Below are 26,134 nucleotides of genomic sequence, written 5' to 3' on the forward strand. Positions count from 1 at the left end.
TCATGAATAACCCCTCATTCGTTAAACCTGTGCAGCCAACTGCAACACTTCTGCAGGCAGTGCATGGGCTCCATTAGCCAGGCACTGCATCTTCCACTGGAAACTGCCATGACCAGAAAAGTTAAATTTTTTCCTTGGCAATAGTAAAGGTAATCTATTATCTCAGAACAATGCTCAAAGCCTTTTTCAGCATCACAGTAACTGCAAGAAAACCACCACCACAAACTAAATAAAAATAAATAAGCATGCTAAAGAAGGCCAAAACAATCTAGATTTTAGCATCCAACTTGGTATTTAGCATCTTGCTGACACAGATCAGGTATCAATAGAAAAACAGACAAGGTTTAGGAGCCGCCAATCCTTGGTGAGCCCTTTGCCATGCCCATACAGGTGCCCAACGTGACAGAGAACCACCAACCACTTAGAGGAGTCAAACTTCCTAAATCCTCTCCTTACCACAACAGCCTCCCTTCCTACTGAGATAACCAAGATCCCAGGAGCACTGAGTCCTTTTAGTATTTACAAGCAGCTATATGCTCTTTATCTGCAAGTAAGTTACAGGCAGAAAAAGGATGGGTGAATGCAATAAATGGTGTGCTTGAACCTTGGGCAGCACAGCAGAGCTGGCCCAAACCATTCCCATGGCAGGTTTTATGAGCAGAGATTGATGCTGCTACAGTGGCAGAGCTGAACACTTCTCACACAGGTATTGATTTTTACAGTGTTTCTGATGGGCATTTCTGGGCTCTGGAGAAGGCTCTGGGTACTTGTTTGTGGAAAACCAAATAGGGCAACCTGGCCCTCATGCCTGAGAGCAGAAGCTCTGGTGGAATTGTCCTTGCTTTTGTTCCCTTTAAAATGCAGAAAGAAGAAAAATGTTGAAACTGTGTTGTCCAGCCAGTTCTAATACAAACACGTTATTAGCTCTGGACCCAGCACAGGGGCCAGAAAAACTCCATTCTGTCAGAACATGCCTCAGCTTTGTGGCTTTTCACCTACAAAATGGTTTAGCACCTCTGAGAAACCTGTAAAGCCATTTGCCTTTTTCTCTTTAGAGGAGATGAGTTTTATTTTATTATTTTTTTAAACACTTAAGTTCATCAATTTTATATTTAACCTGAAAGCAAGCTGGTAACAAATTCAACACTTTCTGGCTTCCCTACATAATTATCAATGTTTTCTTGCCAAAATTAAATTAACTACATCTTCAGTAAACTGAGCAAGACTCAGATTTTACTGTTTTTTGCAGGTAAAGAAAGTAACACAGAGAAACTGGCAGCAGTTCTGTCCATTAGGCTCCAGAGCTACAGTTTCAACACACAAGGCACTGGTGGGTGCTTCTGGTGGCCCTCAGTGGGCTGTGCAGACAAGGAGAGCTGGCAGAGCTCAGCTAGCAACCTCGACATCTCAAACGGGCACAGTGTGCGCAATAGAAATTCTTATCTGAACACGCATGATGAAAAAACTGAGCACGAATAAGATGCCCTGGCAATATCAGGAATCTCCTGCTTTTAATATGGCTTTTGGTACATTTAATTTGCAATAGAAAGGGGAGAAACTCAGCGCTTCATTGAAACGCTGCCAACTGGAGAAGCCAAAAGAAAACCTCAGACCTACTTTCATGGGGAGAGGACGGATCCATTCGGTGCCACAGATGGATGAAGGATGCCCTGCCTTACGTTTGACCAGGGCAGAACCCGCTGCTCTTGCCCCTGTTGCACCCCACAGGAGCCAGCAGCTGTGTCCTGCGGGAAGGATGTGCATGTCCCTGTGCATCCCCGCTAACCCGGGCACTACAAGAGCCCCACGCAGCACCCACAGCAGGCTATCTGCCTCTAACAGCTGCCCTGGTTTGTGCAGAGGGTGGTGAATGTCGCCGATAAAAGCAGATGTCCCCTGACGAGGTGGCCTCTCACGTTCACACCACGTCTGCCTGCCGGTGACAACCTTTGTGTGCCGCCAAAATCCCTGCAGCCAGGGCGAGGAGCTGAGCATGGCACCGGTGCTGCCTTGGCCCAACAGTGCTGAAGCAGGGGCTGAGCTGGCCAGACCCGCCTCGGTCTCTGCAAAATCCACCCTAGAATGAAAGCCTAGGTGGACACTTTGGAGCGCTTGCTGCAAACATGTTCAGTTTTGGCCCAAATCGACAAGATATGAGTTGCTTGCTCAGAGCACTTATTCCAAAGGAATATGGAAAATTTTCAAGCTCGTTTTTTTGAAGCCACTTTGTTGTTTTAAAACAAACCATTTAATACAGGTTTGTCTGTTCTCTTGCAGCTAGACACTCCAGTATAGCAGCAATGTGGGTCAACCTGGAAAAACATTTTCCCTTCTTCTGTCCCAACTTGTAGCACAGTCCCTGACTTCCTCACTGGTGACAGTTCTGGCACCACTTGCCCAGCCCCCTGGCAGCGGCTGTCACCCCTTTGCTCTGAGATGGCCCCAGTGCAAGTGTCAGCATACAGGGCCAGACGCAGTCCTCACTGCCCAGCCCCGACCCCACTCAGGATCAGCACAGATGCCACAGCAATAAATGGTACTGCTTTCTGCCCATCTCTTGGGCCCACAGAGCCAGGGCATTTCCAGCCACCCTGCTAAACAAAACCAACCTGAACGCCAGTGAGCTCACCTGCATTTGTTCCCCTTTGCTGTTCCTTACCCAGTTTGCTGCTTGAAGATGCTAAAAGCGCACCACAGAGCAGTGACCTGCCATTCACAGCTGTCAGCAAGAATTTCTGTGAATAATTGATTTTTTTAGACACTGGTCTGCAAGACTTAGCAATAGCATGCAATTTATTATGGCGATAGAAATCATTCATGGACTGAGACAGTAACAGATTTTAAAGCCCCCTTAGCAGTTTTTATCGCTTGTCATTTTCCTTCCCTCCTTTTTGCTGCCGGGGTGGGCTTTCTGGTGCCAGGCTTTGCACACAGCAGCAACGGGACAGCAGAACAGCTCGGCCACAGCTGGGGGTGTGGAAGCCCTGCCCCAGCCTGCAGCAGCCCTGCCAGCCCCGCAATGATTAACAGTGCGAGTCGATGGGCACATCTGCCTGGGGCCTCCCCAGCCATCGGAATTAGCGGGAGATGACTTGAAGATGGATGGGGACACCAGCGAAAGGACAGGGAAGCTGTCCACCATGTTTACTCTTCTCCACTAAACCAGTAAATGATTTCAGGCCAGTTACATGCAGGGTGGCCAGCAGCTTAGGCACAGGGACCAAAGGGCAGCAGCCCCACTCACACAGGATGCTCCGGCCTGCCTCGGGCTCTGCCAGTGAGCTAGATGACAGACGGCTTTTGGAAGGCTTATGTGTTCAGGCAGGGGTAGCCTAGGGTTAAACAGAGGGAGAAACTTGGTTCCAGCCTGTATTCCAGTAACAGGCTGAATGCTACAGCTCCTCCTTGCCTGTACAAAACAGCACCAGCTTTGTGGGGCCGCTCATTGTGGAGAAAGGCGAAAGCAGCCCTGCCAGGCTGGGTGTGCCTTGCGACCTGACCGGGCAGCAAAGCTCGTAGTGCTGGAGAGCACTGGGCACGTGGGGAGAAGCCCTCCTGTGCCTCATCCTGCTCCCCACATGAAGGCAGACGTTTCTGCTCTCCTGAGCTAGGGAACCAAACAACCAGATGTGCCGTGCCCCCAGCGCCTCCTCCTGCCACCCCAGCCCAGGGGCTCCCTCTAAACGCTGCTTCCAAGGCCCCACTTTCACTCAGGTTTTTACCCACCATCTTCCCCACACCTATCCCAGCTCCTGTCCACGCCGTCACTTCCCTAAACAATTCCCAAAGACCCTCTGCTTAGGAGACTCGTACAGGTGCATGGTGCTGTGTTTGGCTTTATTTTATCCCAGAGATAAGGCCTCAGTAACCACTTACAACTACATTAAAGGGAAAGCAATCAGTTCACCTGTGCTTCCAGGAGCTGTTCCGACTGATGCTGACACCACCGTGCTGCTGGGCCAGTCCCAGCCCTGGTGTTCCAGGCCCCACCAGCAAACACTGCTACATAAAGCAGGCCCCACTCAGCCCGGCCTCCGGGACCCTCCACAGATACAGGAATTGATTTTATTTGGTGCGTGCTTGCTCATTCTGCAACTTGCGCATTTCTCATTGTCATCTCACGGCAAAACACAAAGCGAGCAAGGCAGGCTTCCACTGCAAATGCAAAATCATCTCCCTGTCACTCTTCGGATCCGCAGAGCCAGTCTAAACTGCTCCACAGAGTAACACAGCTGCTTATCTACGACTGCATTTGAAAGACAGCGTTGCCAATAAAATGCCTAAGTGAAAACAAGGAACTGTCCTACGTGCTGCCTTGTCCCTGTCAAATTATTGAAGGCAAAGTGCTGCGGTGCCAGGTGCGTTAAAAGGGAGCGGCAATCCTGACAAATGAGGTAAGTATCTCGTGCTAATTTCCACACAGTTAAAATTCCCTTTGTCGCAGAGTTTCAGATATGCTGGGAGACTCAGCTTCCCACGGGAGCCCAGGGATCTCCTTGCCCTGCCACACAGGGAGCAGCCAAGCCAGCAGCTTGGTCCCTCAGCTCCCCAGGCACAGCAAACCCAGAGATTGCAGGGTTGTTTGGGTGGGTTTGGAGCTGAAATGTCAGTGTTCTGGTTCCAAGACATTCAGCTCACTTCGTTCCCTAGCTGAAATTCATACATCTAGACATAATTCATCTCTATAACCTAGGTAATTTAAGAGGCGCTTGGACAAAGTATTGGAGAGTACAACAGGGAAACATCTTGCACTGTGGAGGACTGTGCTACACCACCTCATAACTCGTCTCCTTCTCTATTTCGCATCGTTCTAGAGTTTTTATGACAAGCACAAAAATCAATCTCTCAAAGCAATAACAATGCTTGGTCCAAACACAGAGCCACTGAGATTAGCATTTTGCAGTACAGGAGATAAAGCCAATTAGCTGAAATTCTGCCACCACCGCTTCTTTTATTTTATTTAATAGAAGGTTTCACTTTGATCTCATGGGAGAAAAAGGAAGGAGAAATAACCCTTTAAGAAATTACAAGCCCATCTGCTCCAGGTTGTCTCACATCCTGCCCTGCAGAATGAAAATTCAGGATGAAGATTTTCTTCCCCAGTTTAGAAACCAAGCTGCACCTTGGGATCACAGGAGTGAGCCGAGAACCTCCTTGCAGCCCACCTGCGGAGCCGCAGTGCTCTCTGCTCTGAACAACTGTGCTTTTGCTTTCCTGGAAGAGCAGCCATAAGTTCTCGTGACATGTTTTCAGTTTCTGCACTGGCAAGGACACAACCTCACTGCAAAACAAAAACAGCATGTGCCAAAAGGACAGACACCATGGGTCACACCAAAGCTAAACTGGCCTGGTACTTCTGTCCCAGCACGGCCACCCAGAGAAGAGTACAACCGAGCAAGTACCGAGCGATACCTCCTCAAGCATATCACAGCTCAGGTCTGTCCTAAGCCAGAGGTGGTGTCTTTCCCCTAAATGGTGCCTGCTAGGTAACTTCTTGCAGGAATTTGTCTGGACTTAGCACGTACGGTTTCCTGTGGCACAACCCACAGGTTATTTGCAGCTTACCTCAGGCAGCCTCTCTTCCCTCCTGGTTTGGGAAAGCAGAGGGATATGGCCGAACCACAACTACCAACAGCCCAGCAGCAAGAGAGCTACCAAGTTCTAACCTGGCATCATAGTTTCTGACACATTTTGTTTTTCTTTCCTACATTACCTTTGTCTGTGGCTGCACTGATGCATTTGCAGAAGCAGGTTGGTGTTTCTAGCAGCAGGTGCTGCCCCAATCTGGGGCAGAGCAGCCTTAAAAGAGCTACATGATTGCACTGGGGGCTGGGGGAAGAACCACAGCACAAACCAAGGTGCCGTTCTAGACAAACAGAGGGCTAGAGCCCCAGCTTCAGTGATGTGGAGACTGAAAATAATTACACACCTTTACTACTCCTTCCTCCCTTTCCTATTCCACCCGATGAGCCCCCTGCTATAATCTGAGCAGCTTCAGGGGCAGCAGCACCTCAGTGACAGCCCAGCGGCTGTGCTGCCCGCAGCTCTGCAGCCACAGGGCCATCCCTGCCTCTGCTTGACAGTGCCCATAGGGCAGGAAACCGCTCAGTCACCACTTCAATGAGCATTTCAGAATTTCACAGGCATCTCCAGATAATATAACGGGCCTGGCAAGAGATGGTTGATGAGCATCTGTCCACAGTAAACTCCTGCAGCAAGGCAATAATGCCGTAATGCTGCTGTGACAGCACAACAACCACAAGACGATAAGGAGAACATAAAAGCATCAGTATCATTTAAAAACACAATAGAAGAAGGCTTCTTTGCAGCCTCGAGAGGCACCGGGACAGTTTGCTGCACTCTTCCCCTGCCCACGCTCCTGCTCTGCGCGTTTGCCCGTCTGCTAGCAGAGCACGAGAGAAGCACAGCGAGCATCCCAGCGCCCACCTGCAGCCACAGCTGTTGCTTGGCTGTGACCGGGAGGTGGAAATGAGGCTGAGCTCGCTGCTTGCTTTGCAATGCCCTGCTGAACCTTCCCCAGCAAAGGGTGGCAGCGGTCCCCCTGGGTTCAGTCCAGTAGGGACAGTGGGAGAGAGATGCCAGCCCTCAGCAGGCAGGCAGGAGCAGGAAGAGCAGAGCATGCCTGAATGTCACAACTGCGTTGCAGGAAGCTGTCAGACCCTAAGTGTTAAATGCATCAGGCTGTGCAATGAATTTAACTTCCCTCTCATTCATATATTGATTCAAATGGAAATCTTGCAATGCTTTCATTCATCCCCTGCACAAGGAGCACGCAAAGGAGTTTATCCACGAGACTTATTAGCGCCCTGCAGGCCATGGCCAGAAATTTTACTCAATCAAAGCAGCAAAGAAAAATGATCACCAATAACTACACAATAAATGAAAGGTGCTGTATAACAGTTGTCATCAGCTCTCTCTGGAGGTCACTTCTGCAAATGCTGCTGCATAAACAACACATCACATTTTAAATTAAGCATCCTGAGCAAGAGTTTAATTAAAAATTATACACCAAGTAGCCATAATTTTAGCTATCCAAACCACTCAGATTTAACAGCAGCACATCCGGCTAGCTCAGTACACTTGTAGCAACAAACTGATATCCAGCCAAGGTGAAACCTGTGTGGATGGGGAAGGGCAGAACAGACTCCACAGCAGTGGGCAAAGAGGCTGTGAGGGAGCTTGCGGGGAGCATGGCAGTGGTGGGTCTGGCAAAAGTGCCTGCTGCAAGCATCTCTGCTGGCCCCACAATCGATGTGGACTTACATGCAGATGTATCTATGCCGTGGTCCTGTCCAGCCCCTTTTGACTCCAATCTGGCACCCACTAATAATAACTCCTGGTCCACATCACTGTTGCAGGTGGTTTGGGAAGGACAGTGAGAGCTGTTCTGGTTGGGAACACAGCAGAAGGAGGACTGCCCCTTGCTAGCCCTGGCCTGAAAATAGGTTTCTCCCTTTCAGCCTCTCCACACAAAGCCTAAATAATCAGGTTCTTCAGTACAGGAAGAAACGTCTCCTTAGAGGTACTACAACAAGCATAACACCACATTCTCTTGTTCTGACTTCAAAAATACAGATGGTGAAAAATGCCTGTACTTGCTAGCTGTGAAGCACAGCGATCCGGCTTGACCCAGGAGTCAGGTTTGTGGGCATCCAAGGCATTAACCGAGGCTGAGATGCCAGTCTGCATGCCGGGATTTTTTGGTCGATCCCACACTTCTGGGAGTTTTGCCACAGGTAAAGGGGGCAAGATTATCCCACTCAGGAAGAGGAAAGGCTGAGCACATGGGACGTGCCCCTTCTGACCCATCTTGCCTGGTAGCACAGCCCAGTCCGAGGGGACAGTTTAACACAACAACTAAATGGAGCCCAACACATGTGATTTTACACAAGCAAAAAAGCCAATAATTAGCAAAAATTAGAGAAACGGTGTCCACGCCTGAGTTTGAGTTGTTAATTCTGAGGGACGCTCCCCAGAAGCTGTTCCCTGTTTTTAAAAACGAACCGCGCTATTAAATTCAAATGAAACGCGCAGTTAGGCACACTCGGCGGGTGCAGTTTAAAGCATCGCTACACCATCAGCCCGAACGCGTTTGCTCGTTTCCATCAGCATCATAAAAACCGGGTCATCGATAAAGCCCGCCGGGACCGCGGGGGTGAACTCGATCCCAGCGAGGTGGGCGTGGGGGGACGGGCTGCAGGAGGATGAGGTCCCGGGGCTCGAGAAGTGCTGAGCGCTGCTGGTGCTGAAGGCAGGGAACTGCCTACACCGCAAGCTGCAGCAGGCAGGGAGAGCCTGGGCGAGCAGCGCGGCGCAGAGCTCCGGCAGGCTCCTCTCGCTTTACCTTGCCAGCTTCAGGGCTCGCCGGGGCAGCGAGCAGGCAGCTGCTGGAGCCCGATCCAGCACCGCCGCGGGCAGCAGGACCCCCCTGTGCCCCCCAGCCCCTGAAAGCTGCAGAGGCGACAGCCCAGGTGCAGCGGGCGCGTCCCACCTGCGCTAGGGCCAGAGCCCAATCGGCAGCAAGTTCACCGCTCCCAGCCCAGCCAAGGAGCTCTGGAAACGCGCTCCCCTGCCCAAGTTGAGCAACGAAACTGGGGCGGAGGGGGGAGAAGAGGAAGCAAGAGAGCTTTGATGCATTTCCCATCGCAGCCCTCGGTGCATCGCCCCGTTCCAGCGGAGCGCCCGGGGCTCCATTTTCTCCCCGGGCCGTTGCCCGCCGCTGGCTGTGCCGGGGGCCGGCAGCTGCCGGCAGCGCGCCCCGTGCCGAGCCGCCCCCCCCGGGCCGTGCCCCGCCAGCTCCCCCGGCTGCTGCCCAGCTCCGAGCTGCCGGCCCCACCGATCTCCCTGCTCCTGCCCAGCTCCGAGCCCCCTGCGAGCACGGCGGGGGCCTCGCCGCCCCCCGGGGTGCCCCCAGGGCTCGGGGGGTGCCGCGGGGAGGGGGCGGCCGAGGGGAGCCCACACCTGGGGCAGCCGCAGCCCCTCGACGGGGGTCCCGCAGCCTTGGGGGCGGGACAGGAGACCCCAAGCCCCCCCAGGGGTCCCGCCCCGTGCCCTAAAGGAGGGCCTGGCCGCATCCCTCCCTACCTGTGTAGCCGCGGGGGGGGCCGCCGCCGTCCCGGCCGGGCGCAGCGCTCCGCGGCACCTCCGGGCCCGGCGCCGTGGCTGCCGGCATGGCTGGGCTGAGCTGTGCCGAGCCGTGCTGAGCCGAGCCGAGCCGTGCCGGCAGGTGCAGCCGTGCCCGCCTCCGCCGCCGGGGCCGGGCCGGGGGGAGGCGGTGTCCCGGGGGAGCCGCCGGCAGCCCGCCCCGCCCCGGGGAGGAGGAGGAGGAGGAAGGCGGGGTGAGGCCCGGGGTGACACACAGCCACCCCCAGGTCACCGCCAGCTGACCCCAAACTCGGCCCCCGCGGGGCTGGGCCAGCGCTCCCGGCCGTGGCCCTAAGGCTCGGGGCAGGGAGCGGGGCTCAGCCCCCGCCCAGCACCCCTGGGTGCTGGCCCTGCCCGGGGCCCTAAGGCAGCGCCGGGGGCTGAGCGGGGCCCTGCTGCGGGAGCTCTGCAGGAAGGCGCTGAGCATACGGGCTGGGGCTATTGACGCTCGCTCTCGCTCCGCTTATTTTACCCTCTCATTATTATTTTTTTTCCACATGAATTAAAAAAAAAAAAAAAAGTCTGCAGGAGCAGATTGGGGAGATGAAATTCCAACACGCACCGAGCCCAGACAGGCTGAGGGAGATCCGAGGCTCTGCTGGCAGTGCAAGCGGCAAGGGACCGAACCCACGGGTGCCACGGCTGCGCTGCGCCCGGGCACGGCGCCCCTTCCTCTGTGCTGCGGATACAGAGGGCTGCTATTTCCAGCTCTACAACCAAAACACAGGTTTTAAAAGTAATAGTCATGCTCTAGGAAAAAAAGTGTGGCTTTTTTTTTTTTTTGGAAAATTCTGCAGCTTACAAATGAGGTCTGCATTTGCACTAATGCCAAATACTCCAAAATCCACTTGAAGGCCCCAGGAGCGATAGCTCCCACAGTCCACTCCATCCTGTCCTTGAAGCCGGAGGAACACCGAAGGCAGGCGAGTGCCTCAGCGATTTTGTCCTCCAGTCACCGCTCCGACAGCTGCTATGGCAAGGTCGCACACCCCGCGTTACCGTGTTACAAGCCAGACCTCCTGTTACACGCACCTCCAGAAGCAAGTGCCAAAGCAGAATGTGAACTCTTCTCCCCTCCTACGGGCAGCCAGTCTTTCTTCATAACCGAAAGCAAAGCTTTGCCCAGCAGGGAGGCAGGTCCTGAAAACGCCTGCTGGGCAAGCCCCCAGCACAGGGCAGCCCTAGGGCCATGGCTGGAGCCACCCGTGAGGTGACAGCTCGTGCTGCCACCAGCACAAGTCTTGCTGCTGATTTCAGTAGAGGTGGTGGCCAATTACACTGACCCAATTTCTGTAATGCTTACTTAAAGTCCAGCTGTAATAAAAGGGAGTTTTGCCCAAGCAAGGTGTTGCTGTCCACCTCTGAACAACGGCAACGTGATTGCACTTTGAGTGCCACCCCTCCCATGCCAATATGCTTTCAATTTAGTGACAAATCTCATCAGTATAATGGGAATGCATACAGGAAATTAGGGGGGAAAGAAGGAAGAGCATGGAAAGCGCAACTTAGAAATCATGAAAGCTTCCATGCTGAAGCCCAGTTTTTCTATGGCAGACCCCTTACTTAGCCTTCAGCACCACTGGAAGCAATGCAGCCCAACTAGACACTTGTTGCCTTTGTGTAGGGGTTGTTTGACTGCTGGATTTCACTAAGCTGCCCTAAGGCACCATTTTCTAATCCCAGTTATTAGGGCTGGCTCAAGGCTGCCAAGGGCACAAGACTGCTGAAGCAACACTCCCCGTGGCCTCGCTGCCCACGTAGCCCCAGGCTGCAGAGCCCTGCTGCAGGGGTTTAAAAATCATGTCCTGTGCCCCGTGCCAGTTCCCCAGCCCTCCTGCAGCAGCAGGCTGAGCTCTGGCACCTTCCTCCCCTGCAGCCAGCCCCCTGCACCTCCTCCTCCTCCCTTTTTACTGCAGAAGCTGCCTGGCTCCTGCTGAGCATCAGACCCTCATCCCTGAGGCAGCAAAACCGGGCTTTGTCTACCTTGCTCAGAAACTTTGAGTAGGAGGCGTTGCTTGCTCTGTACCTCTCTAAAGGAAGGCCAGTAGCTCTCAGCCACAGGTTTCTGTTCTAACCAGATAACACATGCACAGGTGTTATTGCTGGAAATCCACCTCAGGCTCAGCAATTAGATTCCTGAAAGAAAGTCTAGACCTTTTCAAATGGCAATGAAATCATCTGCTAGGTTGTAAGAAGTGTTAGTGGCCCCAGGGTGCTTCTGAATCAGTGGCGGGCCCCTGCCAAGGGAGGTGGCTCCTCCTCCGGGAGCAGCAGCGGCCCTGAGCACACAGCCTGCCTCAAAGCATCACCCCCGAGCCTCTGCTGCAGACCGCAACGTGCTCGAGATCTGGCACCTTTGCAAGAGCAGCAGGAGCCAGGCAATTCACCGCTGTTGTACTCAGCCCAAAAAGGGGAAGCAAAGCAGAGGCCCTGCTAGAAAACAGCCTCTGAGGAGGAGCCACGAGGGGCAGATCCTCCCCGGCAGAGAGGAGGTTGCTCTCGGCCACAGGGCTGGAGGCACAGGGCACGCCGTCTTAGACGGGACTTGAGAAGGATCAGAAAGGAAAAGCTGGAGGGAGAGGGTTATTAGGAGCAGGTAGGTGTCCTTTTGAAAATCTGAAGTTGCCTTTGAATGGGAAAAGTAGAAAATCCAGCAGACTAAATGTGAACGGCACAAAAAGCAGGTCAAGGAGTAGAAGAGCAATTTGCAGAAAGCATCAAAATGAGTAGTAAATTTCTCCTCAAGTGCCCTACAAGCAGAAATTCTGCCAGAGAGCCTGTGGGGTCTTTGATCAGGATATGAAAGAAGCACTCAGAGAAGATAGGGTCATAGCAGAAAAGATAAATTAATTCTTTGCTTACTCGTGATGAAAACAAGGAGGGAAGCCAGAATCCCTCTTTGAAGGGACGCACAAGGTGGTCTGTAGATGGTAGATGATGCTGTGGACAACATAGGCAAAGAACGATAGCAGAAGGCATTCATCAAGTGGCCAAAAAAAACTCAAGATGAAGCAGGCACATTAATTTTTAAGCCTGATGCGTAACATTTCACTTAAAATCTTCCCAATTAGCTAAGGCCTGAAATAGAGCACATAACACCAGCCTTTCAGAAGGATTTCCTTCAGATGAGGCCTCAGAAGCTATTGGCTGGTAAGCCCAAAATCTGCACCAGCGTGATAGTAGGAAATGTTTTAGCAAATAAAATCAGTAAAAACATGAATACAATTAATATACTGGGGAAGAGTCAACATGACTTTTACAAATGGAATTAAATTGTATCTCAAAAATCCTCTGGGGATGTTTAAAGAAGCCAACAGGACAGGATATAGGGAATATCTAGCTGATATTTTCTATCTGGATTTTCATAGAAGGGCTTTCAGCAAAACCTCTTCTCAAAGGACTGCAAGTAGCTAGGGCATAACAGGAAAGGATGTAGCCCTAACAGGGAAGTGATTAAAGATGGGAGATACAGAGCTGCTTTTCACAGCAGAGAGAGGTGATCAAGGGAACTCCAAGCAAGCGAGACAGCACGCGGGGACCTGCAGCATCACTTGTGCCACAGGCCAAGCTGCGTGCCTGGGCCAAACTCTAGGCCAAGCTGTCACAGCTCCTCCACCTGCTCCTGGGTTGCCACCAGCACCGGGCTGACAGCCAGGGGACCGCTCACAGGCTGCACCCAAAGCTCTACCTTCCTTCTGCCCAGGAACCCTGCGCTTCTCCCTGGGAGATGTGGGCAGATGTCGGAGAGGTGCTGGACTCAGGATGGGGCTGTAGCTCAGTACCTTGTATTTTCTTCTGCTGCTGCTAGGTATGGGGCAGTGACACGGGGTGGGGAAAGCACAGCAACATGCAGCTGCATATATCCCACCGAAGCACTGCCTGAAAACGGTGAGTTAATGTGAAGAGGGGAGGGTTTTGTTCCCTCTGCAACAGAAAAGAATAAACACAGTGCAGCAGGCCAAGTGGCATCGATATACATGCAGTTTTGCCAGTAGCTTGGAAAAACAAACATTCTGAGAACAGCCATTTGTGTCTTCAATACAAGATAAAATGTTACTGGGTGCACTCGCACGCAAGCCCTCTCCTCGAGCATTGTTCGGTGCTAATCAGCGCAGTGACAGTTAAGCAGACATGGCCTTACACGTTCATGTTTGGTTTGGGATTTGGTGCCTGTGGTAATCTGGCAGATGTCACACTTTCTTTCCCAGCTCAGTTTCTTAAAATTATAATAGAATTATCATTGTTTGCTTTTTATTTTCCCATTTAAATTGTTTGTGCTGAGCCTAGGAATCAGGAAACAAAATAAATGGTAAGAACATGCAAATCCCCCCATCACAAACATGCACACTGCACAGCACCACGGGGCTCAACAGCCCCGAGCCCTGCTATGAATGTGCATGAGCGCACTGCAAACCAGCCTCAGCTGTTACGAGCCTCCACGTTCTCCATTTAAGCCCCCAAACCAGCATTTGAGCCTGTAGAGATGGTTTTAAGAGGCATGGTATTGGAATAAACACACACAAAGTAAAAGGAAATAAACAATGGGGAATTCTTGGAGGAACTGGGAAAGAAGAGACAGAAAGCAAGTGGCTCGCTCAAAAGGAAAAGAACAAAAAAAGTGTCTGTGTGACACTTCCAGGTTTCCAGCAGGACAGAGAAGTAAGAGGATGGTCTACAAAAAACTGCCTGACAGCAGGTTGCAGGGGATGCGATGGTGCCTTGACGAAGGATAAGAAAACCGCAGGGGCTCACCACAAGCAGGGTCTGTCTGCTGGGAGCTGATGGCAGTTATCTGAGGAAGGGCTGAGCCGAGCCGAGGAGCGTGGTACCTGCAGGGCAGATAGGAGCCCCGCAGACACCATGCCTGGGGGATGCAGCAGGCAGAAGCTGAAGAAGAAGTGGGTGAATTTCAGGTTCTCCCCCTCCCAGCTACTGGAAGTTGGACACTGAAGAAGAGAATTATTTTCACTCCCATCAGGTTTCAAATGGAGCTAAACTCACACCAGGAACCCTTGCCTGAAACATACCAAAAACCATGGGGCATCCAGATATCGGGGCACTCAGGCTGAGAGGGCAAGAGGGAGGCTTGTCCTAACAAATAGGATATACATATTTTTTTATTCTTACATTTAAGATCTAAATATGAAAACAGTTCCAAAAATCAGAAGCTAGCTTAGAAGAAAAGATGCTGTGGGGCATTAAGTAGGGGGATTATATGGAGGAATAAAAATGCAAGCAAGCAGTGGGATTTTCCTCTCCACTTAAGACCTAGAGCTCTTGGAAAGTTGATCTGCTGTGAAAATCAGAGAGCTGTTGATTTTAAACAAAAGCAGCTTTCTGCTGAAACACATCTCCCAGCACCCTGGCATTACCAAGAAGTAGCAGAATTCTCTGAGCAAGGGGCAGAAAGATTTGTTTCTCAGTGAGGATGACCCCTCCCCTCCTCGTGGGCTACCAAAAACAGGCAGAAGAAATCAGTGACCTTGCTCAGCGACACCTTGTGATCAATATTCAGAACGGGGCTTGGCTTTCTGCATTAACCCCCCCAAAGAGGGTGCTTGTTCCTCAGCTGCTGCCCCTCCTGCCTCGGGGCTGAGAGCACACGAGCATTTGTGGAGGGTTTAAGATTGAGAAGTTGCAAGGTACTGTGCGCGAGGCCAGCCAGATGTTGAGTACCATGCCACAGACAGTTTTTATATAGGGTCGCAGTGTTATCAACAGGAGTGACATGGTCTGTTTTAAAGCACACAAAGCAGAGAAAGCTGACAGGCCCATGAATAAACCCAAGGTTCAAGTGATAATTTTTAAATTATCCCCTAGAAGATGGGGAAAGCTCACCCCTATTACATATAAATGAAAAAATACTCAAGTCAGCAAGAGTTTGGCTTCAGATCACAGCTGAATTTGAGCCTGTGCATCTTCAACACGCACATTTTTCACCAAGAAGGCTTCTAAGCAAAGGCATGAAATGCATTCCTGAGTGTACATATTTTGTTTAAATTGAAACTAAATGCACACCTCTACATCCTGTTTTTTCTCTTCACAACAAAAATAGCCAGGACAGACACAATGTATACCTGAAAGTCCAAATTTATACCAGCAAGAACAAGTGCAGCAGTCATCACCTTTGCAGACTCGTTAAAGGAGTTATTTCTCCCCACAGGACTTGTCAATCTGATTTCACAGACAAGGAAAGTAATTATTAGGATATTTATGCTAATTTTATTTTCCCACCACAAACTAACCCCTGGAGTTACAGTCATCCAAAACACATTGTGTGATCTGGCAGCGCTCCAAATCCTGCTGACTTACCTCCCATAATTAGTACCTTTACTTCATTGTATCCACTCAGTCTTTGTACCTTGATTCTCTGTGAAACCTCGGGTGCTTATTTTTAATGAGTACAGCCATGAAAAAAATATATTCCCGACACAAGTTATGAAGAGATATGTCAGCAACTTCTGAAAGTGCAAGCTATACATTTGCTGGTGGCTGGAGTAAGTCAAGTGGATCCACTCACTCTCCATTTATTACTCCGTATAAAATACAGTTACACTTTATGCAGGCAGCTTTATGCAGGCAGTTTTCTGTAAGAACCATTTGTTAGAGCCTACCTTGTAAGGGCATGAACAGGAGAGCTAGAGCTTAAATATTTGGCCTGAAGCAAAAACCTCTTCTATTACTGATGTGCACTGTTGTACGAGTTACCTGTATATTAAATGATATTAACAAGTGCTAATAAGTAAGCTGGTCTCAAGTCCATCTACTTCAACCAAGAAGTATCTTCCCTCTAATAAAAAAAGAACTGCAGTCTTTCTGAAACAATTCTATCAGGAGCTCAGTTCACAGAACATATTTCATTCTACAAGTGATATCACCAAACCAGCTTACTTCAGCTTACTCAGAATTGCTGGGCTTTGGCTACAGCTCACCAATAGCTCCATTCTCACACAAACAGGCAGGGACAGCAAAAGAAACTAGGATCAACTCCCTGGGCATAAATAAATGAAGTATCCTGCCTCAGCCAGCATAGAAACCCCATGAGGCATCCTGCAGTCCCACGACTAACTGAACTACTGACCTTGATCTGGAAAATTTGGGGGAATACTGGGGGCTTTCCAGTGTGTACCAGGCCTTGCAAAAGCTCACATTGGGCTGTACCTCCTTTTACAAATGATAGATTCATTGCAGTCATAAATTCCAAATGTTTCCCAGTTCTCAGCTAGAGCATGATGTGGAGAGGCAGCCAGGAGATATAACCCGTTTGTCAGGAGAAAGCTCAAGTTATGAGTTCGTTAGCAGCCACATGAGATCCCTTGTGCATGGTCAGCAAGCTTCTTTGCCCTCTGATCACAGCTGCCTAAGTTGATCCCTGCAGCCCCAAGAGTCAAATGGAACATGCTAACACCAGAGCAATATAATGTCATCTGCAAGCCATAAAGCAGGCATGAATGAAATAGTAAAGAAATTTTAAAACCTGAAAAGGCAAAAAGGCTTGGAGAAGCTTGTCCATAGCCTCCAGGGAAATGTTCTCGAGTTTCAAGGAAAGCAGCAGTAGAAAACTCACCTTTGTCCTTGACTTGCGTAGTGTTCTTGACTGCAGTCATGGTGGATGCCCGCAGGATCTCATACGGCCAACCTGAAAGACTGGGAGGACAGGAGCACATGAGAGAGAAAATAGCGAACAGCATCAGCTAAAACATGTAAAGTCATATATATATATATGTATACACACACACACACACTTAAAGCTAGTAACATTGGATAATAAAGCAAATGCTGAACTTGTCTGCAGAACTTCTCCCCCCCATCCCAGAAGGCAGGCAGGCCATCCTGGTAAAATGCTTAGCCAGCAGGAACGTTTCGTCCATGCCAGACATCTCAAGGCTCTGAAATGGTTAAGAAATAATGTTGTTGTCAAAAATAATTGCTGTTGTCAAAAAAGACAGAGCTGGCAGGAAGGAGTAGAAGTTATATTTCAGGCAACACCAGAAAAATGAAAATGAGTGCCAGTGCACAAGTGACAATGCTCCTCAGTGACTGGGGACACCAGGCGACACAGCTGTCAAGTGCTTGGACGTGTGAAACTGCATCGCCCCACCGACTGCAGGATCCCCGTCTCTTGGCCACATAGGCAGAGAAAAGAAGGAATAAATATGTGAAATTGTGCATGGTTTGCCGATTCATTTCCTACATTGTGGTTCAAGCCAACCACACTCTGCTACAGAGGTCACTGCCAGCTGGAGCTGGTTGAATAGCAAAGCACACAAACAAATATAAAAATATTTTCCTGAATTTGAAAAGCACTGAGTTCGGCTGGCCACAGTGGGCAGATGCTGCTGCTCCTGCTCGTGAGGGTTTCCCCAGACAGCCAAGCTCTGTGAAGCTCTCTGTAAATATGTGCAGTGTTCTTGAAGTTGTACAAAAGCCTTTCCAGTAAATTGCAATCCAGAGTATGTTATTTGATGTTTGTTAACTGGTACTGTAGCTTAATTGACACACACACAAAATACATTATTAGTGACTAATAACATGACTAGCTTTAGTAACTATTTAAATGAGGGAGAATAGATTTAAAACAAAACAAAACAAAACAAAAACTAGAAAGTGAGAGAAGCACTCCCGTGTACAATTTGGGATTTTAATGGAAATTATTTGCACCTGCTTAAATTAGATTACAAATAACTTTAATCTATGATATATTAAAATTGCAAGAGAGTTTTCCAAGCACAGCCAGCAATTTGGCTGCTGGAACACATCATTTTTTTGGTTGTCTGTTTTGCTTTAGTCTTTAATATGCTCCATTAAGTGAAAAGGGAGTAAAACTGTGTCCTATCTTTGGAGACTGCCCACACTTGACTGGTACATGAACACGTCCTAAAAATACCAAGAACTGGACACATTTTGAGCTACCAAGTCAAAATGACAAACTTTCCATTTAAAAAGCATGTACAGCCAAAGTAGCACATTCATCTTTCTTTCATCCTGTAGACACATGACTGACAAAGCTGAAGTTTTATGTGCCAAGATCCTGCACACAATTCCCTCTGTAGACAGAGTTTCTTGCCACTGAGTACTTCTTGTCCACAGACTGAGCCCTTACAACAACAAAGTTTGTGGAAACACCGTATGGGTTCATCCTTCCCAACAAATTGATTGCTGGGGCTCACACAGGTGGACCTGCTCTCACAAATCAGGAATCTAGTGAGCAATAACCTGGCTGGAAAAATGTATGAACAGTCAAGTTTGCCAGAGTTCGAAAACCTGAATGGTTCCAAATCCACATGAGAACTCAAATCCAAAAGATATGGTTTAAAATTACTAAGGCCAAGATCGCAAAACTTTGAGACTCCTAAGCTTGCTTTTTATTTCTGCACGTGTTTGCTAAGTTCTGTTGTATTGTGGGTTGCATTCAGCTGGCAAATTCCCCCAGCACATTGCTCTGGGCAGGAGCCAGTTCACTGCAGTGCCCATCACAACACCGCCACCATCAGTGCCACCCTGTGCTGCTACATGAGCAACACAGAAAAATTCATGGTGGTTGCTGGGCATGGATAAAATCCCAGTGTACTCTTCAGCCAACAACATACGTGGTGCCTAATGGTACCATATGTTTTCTCCTCTGGTGCTGGCCCATAAGAGATCAGGAGGGAGAACTGCTGACTGGCAGTGGCTTCATTGCAGGATGAATTACAATCACAGGCTCTCCCCATCTCTCCCCATCCCTAAACTGGCTTATATTTAACCTAGCTGCATAAATGGGAACAAACATAATCTGAAAAGAGTTGTGAGAAGTACTTGACTTAGTGCTGCCATTGAGGTTAGAAAGTTAAAGCAGAAGAAATAATTTGCTACAAATCCAAAATTATGTGACCACAATTCTAGACCCAATTGAGTTCAGTGGTGTTTCTTTGTTTTAAAGTCACCTTCCAATATCCAAAAAGAAAAGCTGGAAAACTGCAGACTAATGGAAGTAAAGCATAACCTAAAAATGGAGAGGGTATGTATGATCACATAAAGAATTCAGGGAAGGGAACATATCAGCAACTGAGGAAGTTCATGGAGCAGTTTCAGGGCATCTCTCCTCCTTGTATTGGAAAAGTGATCGTAGAAACATTTATTCATTTATTCCTTGGGAAAATATTTATTTGTTGTGATTTTCTTATTAAAAAAAAATGACTCTGAAAGAGCTTTTTCAGCCATAACAGAAGTAAACTTCAGCCACTTCAGCATACTCAGCCCTTACCGGGTGGGTTTGGGCAGAGCCAGCAGCAAGATTCCCATTGCCGCAGTAGCACAGCAGAGCCAAGGGAAAGCAGACCCTGACCTGGGTACATCAGCAGCCAAAGGGGTCTTCCTTTGTAGCTAAGCGTAGCTCAAATAAGGCGCAGAAGGGACTGACAGAGTTTCCAAGAAAACACAAAACGATGTCAATTTTAGTATCATGTACAGCTGCATTTAGCACCTACCGCTGCCACGCCAGGATCTTGTCCGAGTGCACAGCAGCTGTGCATGCACTCTGAGAGCCAGGATGTTTTGTTGGCTACTGATGCTCTCAGTGCTCAAGATATTGCAGCTCCACCACATTACATGAACGCCAAGTGCTGAGTGCAAGCAGGACACCAGCTTTGCAACAGTGAGACAGAGTCAGGCCAGAGGGGAAGGGGCTGCAGCCCGGCCGTCTCCTTGCCTCTGGCATTAACGCTGTCGGTGCAAGTTCCTGTGCAGTCTTAATCTCTATCTTCAATACTTGGCACAAAATTTAGTGCAGCACAAGCACCTAAGTTGCAAACCTTAGAGTTCCCTTAGAGATGGTTAAGAAACAGAGTCTGCTCACTTGCCAGACCATCACCCCGGACTAGGAATCTGCCATATCAGAGACCTTACCAGCAAAGCCTCTCTAGACCAGGAGGTTCAGTCTAAATCCCAGATCTAATCAGGCAGCTTATTTTTGTAATTTTAGTTTTTACATCAGTAACAGACCCACTCCTATATGCTTGAAATACTACGATTAGAACTGGATAAAGAATAATTTTCTATAGATATAGATGCATACACATAAAAATTCACATTGCATCATCACATACAAATCTCCCATCTAGATTAAGTGCATAAATATTGTGGCAGTTTGTGCTTGCTTGGTTTTTAAATAGCATAAAAGCAAATTCCCTCAGACTGCAGCACGGATGTTCTGTAAGAGGCTGTTCTACATTTGTAAGAAACAATAAACAGGAGAGAACTGAGAGATGATTTTGTATTTTAAAACTAAGTAGAACATAAAGTGAGTATTTCCCCCAGAAGAGCTCTCTTGATTTTAACTAATTCATTATGGTAAAACAAAGGAGAAATATATTCACCCGAGTTCTGTGGGAGTTTTTGCATTCAGCCCAGTTTCTGTGGAGCCCCAGGAGTGGCAGGATGGCACATCTGGAACATGCGGGAACAAAACAGGAGATTTGGAAACATTTTTCTTGCTCACCAGAGGAAAGAGCACTGCAGGCACTCTGCACACCAACGCAGTTCCGCCACGCTTGTTTACTGCGTGTACTTGAAAAACTAAAAGAAATGGAATTTAAAGGAGACCCCATATGATATTGCTTTAGGGCGATTTTCGCAGAGAATTGCTTGGGGCAATACCCCAGCACACTGGGTTCTACACAGCTACAGACCCAGTCCTGCAGAAATCCTTCCCTGTGAAGTCCCAGATTCAGGACAGAGCTTGACAATTTCCCAGCAGTATTTAGATGCCATAAACATTGGTTTTCTGTAGACTACAGTCACCTCCAGTGTTCAGAGCCATAAAATCTCTCCTAGATTTGATGTAGCACAGCATACAACAGAAGACCACTCAGCTCCAGCCACACACAGCACCTTCTGGCTTTTACTCCTTATTTAAATAAATGAGCAGTTTCTTTATTTCTTGCTAGGTTTGTTCTTTCAAGACGTCTGTCGCCCTGAGTTCATAGAAAAGAGACTCTCACTCTTAGAGAAGACAGGGAATAAAAGGTGAAATCCACAAGTGCAGCTGATTGCTGCACATTGCAGTTCCTGTTGCTGGCCCTGTGGCTCTCAGGGACAGTCCAAGCCTCAAGGATTTGTTAGGTGCAGAATAGGCTTCCAGCCCAAACTGCCACAGGTAAGCTCTCACATCCTCTGTACACCCATTGAGAGATGCAGGTAGAATTACCAAGGCACCTTGCTGGACTGAACCTGCACCTCCTGCAGCGTGACACCGATTTTGTGTTTTATGCATAGGTTTGTATTCTGTTATTATTCTAAAACCAAGATAACTTCACTTGCAGGGTCAATAATGCCATCTCCATCCTGACATTTAGGTCTCCCATACGGAAACCAAAGACAATTGTGATACAGGAGCCTCAGCTGGATACTCTCCCAAGTAAGGTTTTTAAAGCAAAACAACCTAAGTTATGCTATTTTGGCATACACATAACATTGGCAACAAACCACCAGCCGACAGCTAACAGCCCATGCATTAGGAGACCGAGCAAAGCAGCACTTATTATTCTTCCTCTCCTTCTGCTCTAACTCTGATCCTGAACCTAATTAAACCCGAGTGACACCAAACATTACCAAGGTTAAATTACCAGCCATTGCAGAAATGGAGACTCTTTCAGGCTGTGAGGGATCACGAGAGATCTCCAGTCCTGCCTTCAGACAGGGTGAGCACCAAATCCAGCACCCAGAAGTGCAGCCAATCCAACCCTTAAAGATCACCAAGCAGTGAGTCCTGGAACAAATACTGAAACAGACACTACAGGCAAGCTCCCCGTGCCCGCATCCCACTTACCTGCTGTTTCGCAGCCTGGCAGCTCAGCACCTGCAGGCTGTTTGCCCTTTCAGTATGGCCCTCCAAGGATCCCCCACCTCCCACCAAGTTTTCTTTCTGGTTTGTGTAACCCCAAATGAACTGCCCAGTGATTTACGTTGCCATAGGATGGCCACCACCTCCCTTGCCTGTTCAGAGAGCTGCTTTGTCCAAAGGCACCCAGTGAGGGAAATCAGTGACACGATCACACAATGCTACTACCAAGCAGTGCCTTTTAACCAGTATATCCCATAGCCAGAGTGCTCTGGCACATGAGATGTCTCTGCCTATAAAGCAGCCTTCCTTTCGTTCTGTTAATGAACCTGCAAACACTGCAGAGATGCTGGCATGCTCCGGCAGGTTTCTGAGAAAGCAGCAGAAGAAATTGCTGAAGATGAAGGCAGGCATTTGACTGCCTTCCAAAGAAAGTAACATCCCCAAGAGCATCGTGGTGTACTCAGCCAGTTCCAGCTACATGGGATGAAGGCACGAATGACAAAGTTTCTTCCTAAACGTTTTATTTGCTCTCATTAGTTCCTTAAGATTCGTGTCTATTCCCCTACTAGCACTGAGGCAGTTATCTAGAAACTTATCTATAGCTCATGTCAGGAATTTCAATTGGCAGCAGATTAAGTTGGAGGTGGAGAGACCGAGTAAATGAGGACGTTTTCTTGTATCTTACAGAATTGCTGCCTTTCCTTGCAGCTGGTATGTCATCACTCCAGCAACCGACATCCCTGCATTACAGCAGCTCCCATTATTTACCTTTCCCAGCACTTTCTTTAGGAGCCCTGCACAGCCCCACCGGCAGGCACAGGTTGTCTTTGTGCCTAGAGAAGCCCTGCTTGCTCTGAATACTGCCTCACCTTATGATTAGCACTCATAATCTGTGGCTTTTACTGCAAGCATTTTACTAGTGATAGTTTTAGATATTAACAAGCTTATCAGAAAGTAACAAAACAGCCAAGAAAGCCTCAGCCTCCCCATCCCACGCAGTTCAAGAGGAGCAATTCTCGCTGACAGGAGTCTGCTCTGGCCCCTATTTAGCAGGTATCACATTATAGCGCAGTAATCATTTTTCTCTTGCTCTCTGCGAAGTGGGAAGTGAAGTTACCATCGTTCTCCTAACAATGTGAAAGATTAAGGAGTTCATTTCCAAATCACTGCAATAAAGCACAATTGGCAGGCAGGGTGAGAAGGAGAATAAAAAAAAAAATGTACAAGTAGCAGGCTGAAGTAGCAAATGGCACTTTTGAAGCAAGGCTTTGCTATGTGTTTTCCTTGGGAGACTTGGAGGTACCCATCTCCTGAGGAAACCAGAAACAGGCAGGGGACAGGTAACCTCTGCAAAGCCAAATCTGAGCTGTCACTGCTCCACACAAAAGGGCTGAGAAGGGGGAGTGTGATTTCCCTCCCCTTTCACACGCCAAACAGCTCCTTCTCACTGGTTTAGTTAGGCTATAAATAAAAGTGTCCTGTCATCATCTTGGCTGATCCACCCCCTCTGCTCTCCTTCGGGCTGGCTCTGCCTTTCCTGGATTCCCTGTGCAAGAACAAGAGACGAAGGGAAGCTCCTGGGACTGACATGGGACATTCAGGCAGTGGATGGCCCTCTGGATCACCCTCCTCGTGCCAGAAATCCTTCCAGGTCCTTGTAATGGAGCCTCAGACACCAGGTGCCTCCCCCGTGCCCCAGGTGGCTGGCTTTTAGCAGCAGGAGGCACAAAGTCCACTGTTTGATTGAATATTGAATATTAGAGATGTGCTTGGGCAAGGCTTATCACACCATCTCTGCAGATCACATGATGTGCTGTGCTCCCAGCACAGGTGAGGAGGCAACAACAAAGAGAACAGGCCATTTGGCTGAGCATCACCTGCACACACCTCTGGCCAGCTTCATTTCAGGTTTTGTTTCCTTTTTCTTTCTTTCTTAAAAACAAACAAACAAAACCAGCAACAACAAACCAAAAAGCAGAGTTTATGTATCCACAGTGTATATGAATGTACCGCTGTGATGTACATTTTCACTTGCCTCAAAGTGCAGGTTTTCAGTTGGGATAAGAGCAAATGGTTCTTCCCGTGCCGTGTCTGACTCAGCCTGAAGCTCCTGCCTAACCCTGGAAGCGAGGTTCCCTCCGAGCTGCAGGAAGCCGGAGCACTTGGGAAAACTCCCAGTCAGATGGCATTGCAGATGCTCCAATTGTCAAGCTCCAAGTCCTTAAATAACATGATAATATCAGGGAAATGGCAAGGGACAAAGACTAATGTGCCTCCTTTTGTCCCGGTTTGCCTTCTCGCTTGCTATCTTGTCTATGCAGAACACAAACCCTTCCAGGCAAAGGCTCTCGGTTCCCACACAGCGGGTAATACAATGGGACCCTAACTCATGCCTACAGATCTTTCCCTAACACATTTGTATTATCCAGCTTGCCATCTTGGGGTTTGCTGACTTTTGTATTTGTGTTTTCAACACGGGAATTCAGAAGAGGGCCCAGAAAAGAGCAGAACCACCTCAGAATGCATTTTAAAGCTGTTTTCCATTTCACAAATCTTCACTGCACAGGGAGAACAAGGGAGAACTCTCCGAACCTCTCAGGTTCCCTTCCCTCCCCACAGATGCTGAGCAATTTAACTCCCTGCTTTTTCTAGGTGGCTGCATCTGCTCAGCATGGCAGTGGTTTATATCAGGCATTAGAGCACCGTGCTCAGCAACTTGCTGATCTTCCCAAAACACTTTAGTGCATCAGCTCTATCTATCTATAGACCTTTCTTTGTCTCCCTTGTGAGAATGCAGTTCTTCTGGCACAGGCTGAAACTATTATTTCAGTTAACATGGGCAAATGAGTGCAATGGACAACATCAATAACACGTACCAAATATTTCCCTGAGTCAGAGGTCTTTCAGGACAGCATTGGAGATGCCTCTGGTGGGTCCCACAGAAGCACTCAGTGCTTGGTACATAGTCTAAAAGCTAAAATTTCACTTTGCACTTTAAACAAAAGTTAGATTTCTGGTCAGCTGAACAAGTTAGAAATGAAAGAAGCATGCCATGTTACAGTTTGTACTCCAGAACAGAGAACTGAGGAACTGCTAAACTCCTCTGAAGTCAATACTGGTACATAATGCTTCCTGGAGCTCAAGACTATGTAAAAGAAAAAAAAAAAAAAAACAAAACAACAAAAAACACTAAGTGACAAGAAAATGAGTCATCCATTCTTTTGCTTTTTTGTAATTTGCTACGGGATGCAGTTCTAGGGGTTATTTTTAAACAAACAAAGATTTATTGATTATAGGATTTTTTTTCCTCTCTCTTTTTTTTTTTTTTTCTTTTTAGTTTGAAGCCTCTTCTTCTAAGTCAGTGTGCTAGTGTCTCATGCCTGTAATAGTTTGCCCCTGAAGTGCCCGTAGATCAAATGGTTGAGATATTGTCTTGGGATATGGGAACAGGTTTGACTTTTTACAGTTCCAAAGTCTTCCCTCTGTAGACAAGGGCAAGAATTTTGGCTTAGCTACGTGAAGGTGTTTGGATGCCTTATTCCTATTTAAGTACCTAATTCTTATTACAGAGGAGCTACAAATATAAGCACCTCTACAAATCTGGGATCAACTGAGCTTTACAGCAATCCATCTATGAATCAGGGGTAACTTGGTTGCTCCACGTGTCAATAGCGAGAACAAGTACACCAGATCACCCTCAGATAAACAGAAACTAATACAAACCCAAAAGTTTATCCAAACAGCCTTCTCCTGCTCAGCTTCCAACACTACACTCATTCCCCCCATTTGTCCTCTCTTGGACCCAGCCTACCCGAGCAACTCCAGACCGAGTACCAAGTATGATGCTTTGCTCAGGAGCCTGCTTCTACAGGGACATTCACAAATGAAGACAAATCAATTAGAGGCAGGAAGTCAACGTGCAGAAGTTAAAGCATGCTGATTCCCCCTGACCCCTCTCTTGGAGTGAGCCGTGCTGAGTCTCAATCCTCCTTTCCAAAGGATTAACATGGATTAACGGCTGGCAGACTGACAGCCTTCAAACCGTAACCAAGGGATCATTGTCGGCCCGTCCCCGTTCCTATTGCATTCCTGTGGTGACTGGTGCTGGACATCCAACTATTTAATATGGATACTGATGACCTGCAA

The 26,134-nt window shown here is 48.4% G+C and overlaps 1 protein-coding gene across 6 annotated transcripts in view; it reads right to left on the minus strand.

Annotated features, from left to right (window-relative positions):
* The window catches only part of SUSD3 (sushi domain containing 3), a 69,353-nt gene that overhangs the window by 23,558 nt on the left and 19,661 nt on the right, over positions 1–26,134 (minus strand). The window contains exons 3-6 of one of the 6 annotated variants that reach the window (XM_084530476.1): positions 25,800–26,128; positions 24,865–25,133; positions 24,024–24,208; positions 16,733–16,812 (exon numbers count right to left, since the gene is read on the minus strand). In XM_084530476.1, the coding sequence (XP_084386602.1) occupies positions 16,733–16,772 (40 nt within the window). In that variant the 5' untranslated portion in view covers positions 16,773–16,812; positions 24,024–24,208; positions 24,865–25,133; positions 25,800–26,128. Of the gene's footprint in view, positions 1–9,105; positions 9,272–16,732; positions 16,813–19,411; positions 19,465–20,522; positions 20,593–21,770; positions 21,793–24,023; positions 24,209–24,864; positions 25,134–25,799; positions 26,129–26,134 lie in introns of those variants that run through there. The other 5 variants (XM_084530472.1, XM_084530473.1, XM_084530475.1 and 2 more) reach the window with 5 other exon arrangements.

The sequence above is a fragment of the Aythya ferina genome (genome assembly GCF_964211825.1).
Source record: "Aythya ferina genome assembly, chromosome: 10".
Lineage (NCBI taxonomy): Eukaryota > Metazoa > Chordata > Aves > Anseriformes > Anatidae > Aythya > Aythya ferina.